The 8,607-nt window shown below is 63.3% G+C and overlaps 1 protein-coding gene across 2 annotated transcripts in view; it reads right to left on the bottom strand.

Annotated features, from left to right (window-relative positions):
- GAA (alpha glucosidase) overlaps nucleotides 1-7,919 on the bottom strand; it is an 11,401-nt gene extending 3,482 nt beyond the window's left edge. Inside the window, exons 1-13 of one of the 2 annotated variants that reach the window (XM_045299832.1) lie at nucleotides 6,883-7,919; nucleotides 5,627-5,772; nucleotides 5,211-5,382; nucleotides 4,655-4,751; nucleotides 4,210-4,329; nucleotides 4,001-4,119; nucleotides 3,689-3,820; nucleotides 2,557-2,667; nucleotides 1,982-2,095; nucleotides 1,812-1,896; nucleotides 1,386-1,503; nucleotides 985-1,118; nucleotides 240-391 (exon numbers count right to left, since the gene is read on the bottom strand). In XM_045299832.1, the coding sequence (XP_045155767.1) occupies nucleotides 240-391; nucleotides 985-1,118; nucleotides 1,386-1,503; nucleotides 1,812-1,896; nucleotides 1,982-2,095; nucleotides 2,557-2,667; nucleotides 3,689-3,820; nucleotides 4,001-4,119; nucleotides 4,210-4,329; nucleotides 4,655-4,751; nucleotides 5,211-5,382; nucleotides 5,627-5,772; nucleotides 6,883-7,425 (2,043 nt within the window). In that variant the 5' untranslated portion in view covers nucleotides 7,426-7,919. The remainder of the gene's footprint in view (nucleotides 1-239; nucleotides 392-984; nucleotides 1,119-1,385; nucleotides 1,504-1,811; nucleotides 1,897-1,981; nucleotides 2,096-2,556; nucleotides 2,668-3,688; nucleotides 3,821-4,000; nucleotides 4,120-4,209; nucleotides 4,330-4,654; nucleotides 4,752-5,210; nucleotides 5,383-5,626; nucleotides 5,773-6,882) is intronic. The other variant, XM_004709249.2, reaches the window with a different exon arrangement.
- Between the last annotated feature and the right edge of the window lie 688 nt (nucleotides 7,920-8,607).

The following is an 8,607-nucleotide window of genomic DNA, read 5'->3' as shown; positions in this document are numbered from 1 at the left end:
GCTCACCTGTACCTGCATAGCACACACACACTCACACTGTCACATGCTCACCTGTACCTGCATAGCACACACACACTCACACTGTCACACGCTCATCTGTACCTCCATAGCGCACGCACACGCACACACCTACCAAGCACGTCCACACTCACACTCGTCACATGCTCATCTGTACCTGCATAGCACACACACAGAGCACATCCCACTCACACTTAGCTGCCCAGGAGGCGGGGCGGCACCAGGCTGTGCAGGTCGTTGTGGTTCCGCATGAAGGGGTAGAAGGCGCCCAGCTGGGTCCAGCGCACGCACAGCTCCTCCGAGGTGTGGCCCAGGAAGCCACACACGTCCGCGCCCACCAGCGGCACGCCCAGCAGGTTGAAGAGCAGGGTTTCTGGGGGCAGAGGCGATGGCCAGGCTGCTGGGGCAGGGCCACCACCCAGAGGGCCCCCCGCCACGCCCATGGCTCTCCTGAGCTGCTGATGGGTCCCCACCACCCGTCCCCAGTGAGACGCATGGGGACGCTGGGCTGGGCTCGGGCCACACCACCCTGGGTTACCAGGAGCCTGAGTGTGAGCCAGGGTGGGCCAGGGCCCATGGGACCATGGGGACTTCCCTGGGTCACCACAGACGGGGCTGGGAGAGCTCGCTGATGACCACCAGCCAAGTACCGGACAGGAAGAGGCAGAGCCCTGCAGGGCTGAGCCGAGACCGCTGCTGAGACAGCCCTGCCTGTGGGCCCCTGAACCCCAGACCCCACTGCACACGCCTCCTGTCCAGCAGCTCAGGTGTGCACTGCCACCTGAAGGAAGGGGCCTTGAGATGGGGTGCGTGCCTAGGTTTTGTGGGCATGGGCCACAGGAGATGAGGATGTGGGCACCCAGGAAGCCAGGTGTCAGACTCACCCTGCACAGGTGAGTGCAGGGACCCAAGCCCACCAGCCCCCACAGTGTTGCAGCAGCACCCCAGGTGCTCCCCGATCCTCACCTGGTACCGAGAAGGCCAGCTGCTCCCAGCTGCTCCCCACGTCCCCTGTCCAGTGACCGCCATACTTGCCGTGTCCAGCAAAGGTGGAGCGGGAGATGGTGAAGGGACGAGTCCCCCGAGCCATCACCAGGGCCCTGGGCAAGGCAGGGGCATAGCTGAGCGGCTCAGCCAGCCAGCCCACTGCCTGCTGTGACAGTGGTGTGTGTGCCCGGGGGAGGCTGAGGACTCCTGGCAAATCTACGGCCCAGTGGGCTGTTCCCAAGCTGTTCCCCACCTCACCCCACCACTCTCCAAGACTGCCCCAGCCCCAACTGCCCACAGTTTCCCCAGGGGAGGGCACAGGGACAGCGGGACAGCCAGCCGGCCCTGGGAGCACTGGGCCTGGAGCAGGGTCCCCTCACCTGTAGGAGGCTTTGGCCTCGGTCAGCCCATATAGGTTGTGGAGGTTGTAGTGGGAGGACAGGTGCTGGTGGCTGGAGGCACAGATGGTGGCCGCCCGCAGGGTCCCCCCCACCACACCTGGAAGAGGGGGTGGTTTCTGTGGAGCAGCCCCTGCCATGTCCACCCCACGCCACACCTGGCTCTCGCCTCAGTGTCGGGGTGCCCGCAAGGGCCCAGCACCCATCACTGGTCCTCTGGGCCCTGAAACCCCGCCCTCAGTGGGGGACAGCCTCTCCCTTCCCTCTCTCCCCGAGGCGACTGCCACCAGCTCTCCAGAAACCAGGCCAACAAGAGGGGGGGCACCCCTGATCTGGGCCAGGAGGGTGGCTCCTCCAGGCTGGCCCTAGGGCTATCTGGGGCCCGCTCCTGACCCTCCCGATGCTCACCTGGCACATACGGCGGGTTCTCCAGCTCGTTGTCCGGGCAGCCGACCTCTGAGCCTTTGACGAAGTTGGACGGCTCGTTCATGTCCTGCAGGAGAGACCCCAGGGTGGCAGCTGTGCCAGGGAGGGGGGTGGGGGAGGGGGGGCGCAGGCGGGGTGGGGCCAGTACTCACGATCCACATGCCATCAAAGGGCACCTGGCTGTGGAACTCCACCACCATGTCCTCCCACCAGCGCTGCGTCTCGGGGCTGGTGAAGTCAGGGAAGGCGCAGGCCCCGGGCCACACCTGGACGAGGCGAGGAGGCAGGCCTGTGAGCTCAGGGTCCACCCAGCCCGTCCCTGAGGACACGGGCTGAGCCAGGGAAGCCAGACCTTGTCAGGAGAGGGGGCTTGGAGAGAAACCCTGGGTGCCTGGGGCAGGAAGGGTGGCAGACCAGAACTGGGCCTCACATCAGCACTGTGGGCGTCCTCCAGCCCCTCCCTCAGCTGGGACCCCCACCCAGGCGATCTGGGATTGTTGCACCCCGTTCCTGATGCAAAGGCTGGGGAACTTGCGGAAGGTGCCCAGGCCCAGGGAGACAAAGGGCCCTGGAGGCCTGGCCAGGATCTGCAGGGTCTCCTCTGGGCTAGGCCCGACTGCCACTGAGCCGAAGGCCCGGGGACCAGAGGGGGTGTTCCTGATCAGTGCCCCACCCCCAGGTCCGACTCACCCCTCCCCCACTGGCCAGTGGCACCCAGGCCCCTCACCTTCCCAATCAGCGGCTGTCCGGTGTCATTGGTGATGAAGACCCCCCTCCTCAGGCCCTCGTCATATGGTCTGTAGCTCCCAGCGGCCCCCGAGCTGCTGATGGCCGGATCCTGAGGGTATGAGAGAGCAGTCAGGCCGACGGCGGTGGACCTCACCCAGGGAGACTGAGGCAGAGGAGCAGGGCGGCCAAGCACAGCACAGCCTGCCCACACGCTCACCTGGGCACACACATCAGAGCTCACACCTACCTGTCACATGCTCGTCTATACCTGCATTGCACACACACGTCCACACAGAGAACACGCCCACATTCACACCTATATCACAAGCTCACCTGTACCTGCATAGCACTCACACCTATGCCGCATGCTCACCTGTACCTGCATAACACACACACATGCACACATAGAGCACGGCCACACTCACACCTACCTGCACCTGCATAGCACACCCACACACGTCCACACAGAGAACATCACACGCTCACCTGTACCTGCATAGCACACACACACTCACACTGTCACATGCTCACCTGTACCTGCATAGCACACACACACTCACACTGTCACACGCTCATCTGTACCTCCATAGCGCACGCACACGCACACACCTGTCACATGCTCACCTTACCTGCATAGCACACACACACACAAACTCACACACAGCACATCCACACTCACACCTATGTCACACACTCATCTGTACCTGCATAGCATACACACACGCACACAGAGCACACCCACTCACACCTATATCACATGCTCATATGTACCTGCATAGTACACACACGCACACACACACACAGCACGTCCACACTCACACTCGTCACATGCTCATCTGTACCTGCATAGCACACACACAGAGCACATCCCACTCACACTTGTCACACGCTCATCTGGACCTGCATAGCAACACAGTACACCCACATGTCCACGGCCCACCTCTGCCCAGCAAGAGGAAGAGGAGAGGGCCAGCTGGCTAAGCTGACTGGATTCCCCAGACGCCTGACGCCCACTGCCGGCGAGTCTCTAGAGGAGACCCACGACTATCAGCCTTTATGGGAGCAGTCAGCCTGAAAATGAGAGAGAAGGCTCCCTGGGGGAGGGTCACGCAGGGGGTGGGGGCACTCACGACAATCATGATGTAGCGCCGGCCGCCCTGGTGCAGCTCCTGCACCAGGGCCGGGAGGTCTGCGAAGCTGTCCTGGTTGAAGGTGAAGTCCCTCCTGCCGTCCATGTAGTCCACATCATTCCACTGCACGTCCTGCGTGAGTGACCACAGGGACTGGCTGCTGGGCTGGAGGGGCAGCATCTGGCCCCTCGGTCCCCAACGGGACTCGCCCAGGAGAAGAGGTTGTCACTACACGCCAGGACTCACCTTGAGCCAGGGCCAAGGTCACTTCCCGGGGTGGGGAGGAACCGGGTGACAGCCCTGCAGACTTACCAGGGGGAAGCGAGCGGCCGTCATGTTCTGCGCCACCTGGCGGGTGATGGCGGTGGAGGAGTAGCCCCAGCGGCAGAGGTGGAAGCCCAGGCCCCAGTAGGGCGGCATGAAGGGGTGCCCTGTGGACACCAGGTGTGCGTGGCATGAAAGGGGTGCCCTGGGGACACCAGGTGTGAGTGGGTGTGGGCAGGGTGCACACAGGGGCTTACCCACAACTGCCAGGTACTGCTGTACCACGCTCTTGGGCTCCGGCCCCAGGAACACGTACACGTCCAGGATCCCTCCGGTCGTCCTCCAGCTGAGGGCCGGGCTCGGCTGCAGGACCACATCTGCGGGGCAGCAGCTGAGCTGGGGACCAGCAACAACCCCACCAGAGCTCCGGGCGGGCACCATGGCGGCCAGGCCACAGACTCCGAGCGCCCCAGGGCTGGGGCTCCAAATCCCCCACCCCCCTGAAGTCCAGTTCTGGCCTCTGCCCATCCTCTTCCCCTGGGCAGGGGGCACAGAGCCCAACCGGGGGCATCAGAGGGCAGAGCCTTCCCACTGTCCCCACCATGTCCTGCCTCTCGGCTGGAAGCACACAGCCCCCACTCCTTCCCCAGGGAGGGTACTGTCCCTGGGGGGGCTCTGGCCTGGGGGGGCACCCTCACTCACCCATGGCATTGCTGTTCAGCAGAAACACCCCGTGGGCCGAGCCCCCATCCTCCAGCACCAGGTAGAAGGGGTGGGAGCCATAGAGGTTGGCATCCGGCTAAGGTGGGAGACGGGGCCATCAGCCCCTCCACCCCCACCCCACCACCGGCCACTATGACCCTGTGTGCTGAACTATGGCCCTGAAGACTGTCACCTCAGCACCCAGGTATGAGGCACTGTCCTCTCCCAGCCCCTGTGAGCCAGGCCTGGGGCAAGGCTCCTGTTCGGCTTTCTGGACACTGGTCCTCCAATCTCCACCCCCAACCCTGGCCCGCCTGCCACCCACCACCCACCAGTGGGCTTTTGTGCTGTTTAAGACCCCCGAGCAGGGCTGGGGTCAGCTACTGTGCTCCCCGGAGACCACTCGGCTCCCACCTGCCCCCCACTCGCAGGGGCCCACGCATCAAGGAGGTTTCTCTGGAGGAACACAGGGCACCCCTTCCCCCCCCCACTCTTCACAGCTAGCTGACACCACACCGAAGCCCACAGTCATACTGTGGCCCTGGCGGCCACTGGCCTCTACCGTGGGGGCCATGTCACGATTCCACAGGGTGACCCTGGTCCAGTTGGGGTTTAGCATCAGGGGGCTGAGGTGCTCGGCCAGACCGGCCACGTATGGTGAGGGCAGGGAGGTGGACAGCTGCAGGAACTGGTCGGCGAAGAACAAGGGTGCCACGGTGGTGTTCAGCCTGCGGAGGAACCGGGCTCCAGGACGGGGGCAGGGGGTGGGGGGCCGCTGGAGGAGGGCTTTCCCAGAGAGCACAACTCCACCCACTGGGCGGATGGCAGGGGGCATGCATGGACAAGCATTCCTGGGAGGGGTCAGCTAGGGCCATCCCAGGCAGAGGGAGGGGCCCCAGCAGGATGAGCTGGGGAACCCCCAACCAGACCAGTCCCATGCAGGCTAGGGCTGGGTGGGGTGACCCCACGTACAGCACACGGCCGCCCAGCTTCCGGCGCACGATCAGGCCGAAGGGCTCGTGGGAGAACTCCACGCTGTAGAGCGGGTCCGGGGCGCGGGTGCGCACTTTCGGGGTCTCCAGGGGGACCTCGTAACGCCTGTGGGCGGGGTCTCTGATCTGAAAAAGGAGGTAGACCGATAGTTGAGGGGCTCTGAGGAGCAGGCTGGCGGCCTCGCCCCTCCCACGGTTCCCTCGCTTCAGGAATGCATGGTGCTGAAGGCTGGGACCAGTCAGCCCTGCTGGCCGCTCCTACTGGCCCATGATCTAGGCCCGGCCTCCCGGTCTGCAGGCCTAGCGGAGGACTCCAGAAAAACACCGGTCAGTTTCCAGTGGGTCTCTGCGGTGGCTGTGAGGGCTGCCCGTGAGGAAGATGAGGCCTCCCCTGGACCGGCGACAAGACCGGGACCACGAGGGGAAAAAGGGGAGTTGTCGAGATCTTGTCTCTCGGGAGCCCCCATCCCTGCGACTGGCAGCAGCAGCCAGGGGATCAAAGGGTGCCCTGCATCGGGGACACCCGCCACACAGACCTCTTTCAAGGGCTGAAAAGCAAGAACTATGGTGCGCCTGCCCCAGGCCCTGGAACTTCCAGTCACCTCATATGCTGTGACAGCTAGACACTGAAAGCAGAAGACTCTGGGATGAGGGTGCTGGGGAAGAATCCTAACTGCGGGTAAACAACACCAACAATCTACTTGGGATGAAATACAGAGAGATGGCTCCTCAGAAGCAAAGGTGACGAGACTTGGCCTCATGTGCTTTGGACGTGTTGCCTGGGGGGAACGGTCCCTGGGCAAGGACATCATGCTCCGTAGAGGGGCAAGCACAAGAGGCAGGCTCTTGATGAGACGGCTGGACACCGTGGGTGGCTGACACATAAGAGGAGGAGGACAGGGCAGGACACGACGATACTCCCCTCTGTGGTACAACTACAACCAACTCAGCCCCTGTGAGGTGGTGCGGGACAGGGCTGCCCTTCCCTGTGTTATCCCAGAGGGCGGCTCGGGGCAGGAGTTGTGTCCATGGCCCCTCACACCCACATCGGTGGGCCACACTGCACCAAAGCCACAAACAGAATCGGCCCACGGCCATCGAGTGGACCCCAACTCCGGGACCTCGAGGACAGAGGAGGACTGCTTTCTGGGGTACTGAGGCTGTACATCTTTCTGGTCTCCACCCTCAACACAGGTCACCACCTGGCCCTGACCCCCACTCCCGGTCTCCACCCACCGTGAAGTGGAGGCGGCTCGGGGTCTCCATCAGCACCTCCAGCCTCAGAGTCAGGATGTCCTTGGGGAAGAAGGTGGGCGTGGCACGGGTCAGTGTGGCCGTGTAGCCCGTCTCGGTGGCCGTGAGGTTCTCCAGCCGGTAGCTGGGGTAGCTGGGGGGGAAGAAGCACCAGGGCCGCCCCATCCGGGGCCCGCGGGGGCTTAGGCTTGCAGGGCTGTAGCAGCAGCCTCGGGCCTCACACTGTTCCCGTGTGATGGCCGTCTCAGGGGCGCAGTCAAAGCGGCTGTTGGGGGGCACTTCACACTGCGTCGGCGCTAGCCCAGGCATGCTGAGGCGCTGCGGCGCTGGCCTGGATCCTGGGCTTCGAGCTGGGTCAGCTTCCTCTGGTCCTCGCATGAACCCGGCCAGCTCCCGGGGAACCACGGCACAGTCATGCAGTAGGACATGCCCCACCAGGGCAGCTGTGGCCAAGAGGGCGAAGGCACAGGCTCCCAGTAGGGGCCGAGCCAGGGGACCTGAGCAGGATGGCCTCCCGGTGCCCATGGTCCTTCGGCTGCAGGCAGCGAACAAGCTGAGGTGCAGGGGCCTGTGGGAGAAGCAGGGTGTGTGGGAAAGAGGGAAGGGCACCGGAGCAGACTGGCGTGAGGCCGGGACCAGAACCTGTCCCAGTGCTGATGACTCAGGAGAGGAAGGCGCATCACAGACAGGGGTCTGCGCAGCTTTGCTTCTAGAGGACGGGGGCTGGAGAAAGGAAAAGTAAAGCCCCTTGGGGGTACAAAGGTAAACACTCAACTGCTACTGAAACACTGGAGGTTCTAATCCACCTCGAGGTGCCTCAGAAGAAAGGCCTGGTGATCTACTTCTGAACAGGCAGCCGGAAACTGCAGTGGGGCCTAGGCCCCTCAGAGGCAGTGGGTGTGTCTGGGCAGTGGACGACTCCTATGTGCTGGAAGTACCTTCAGTCATCCCAAGTGAGACACCTTTACGGCAGCACGTTAGAAGCACGTGGTGGCAGGAAGGGACCTGCCTGGTACAAGCACCCCACAGAACAGGTGTGGGAAACGTACTCCTGTACAGCCTCGGGCCGGGGTTACTGAGGTGCAGCGGCCTGCGCGGTGCCTGGGGCAACAGAGGGCAGTACTTGCCGTGCCCTCTGTCCCTCTCCTGCGCACCGGATGGCATCTCACGTGGGATGCCAAAGCCAGAGATGGGACCGACCGGTCCCTGAGTGATGTTGGGGAGAAATGGGCTGGGTCTGCCTGTGACCCCAGTTCCAGACACCAAGGGTCCAAGCTGAGGAGCGGGCGAATTTGGCTGGCAGGGTCAGTGTGTTTCATCTTGCTGTTACGAGACATGCTGGACCTAGGGAGGGTTTGCCGGCATTGGAATGGACTCTCCGAATGGGGGAGGGCTGGGGGATTCTCCTGGGCAGAAGGAGTGGTAACTATTCCGTCAGGAGCCCTGTGGATTACGGGCTGGACTGCTAACTGAAAAATCAGTGGTTCGCGCACCCTGTAGCCATCTTTCAGAATAAAGGCATCTGCCTGCATTCGTAAAGGTTTACAGCCTGGATGACCCTGCTGGCACTGTGTAATGAACAGCGTGCTGAGAGGCAAACACTGTCTGTGATTAATGTGCCGGGACTGTACTGAGGGGTCCCTGTAGGCCAGCTGGGGGAGGGTCTGAGGGGGACAGGGAGAGCCAGCGACTCTGAGGCCGTCAGCC

Source organism: Echinops telfairi, unplaced genomic scaffold (assembly GCF_000313985.2).
Source record: "Echinops telfairi isolate 266 unplaced genomic scaffold, ASM31398v2 ScPeMD7_7458;HRSCAF=8496, whole genome shotgun sequence".
In the NCBI taxonomy this organism is placed as follows: Eukaryota; Metazoa; Chordata; class Mammalia; order Afrosoricida; family Tenrecidae; genus Echinops; species Echinops telfairi.
This window is presented reverse-complemented; position numbering and strand designations above follow the sequence as displayed.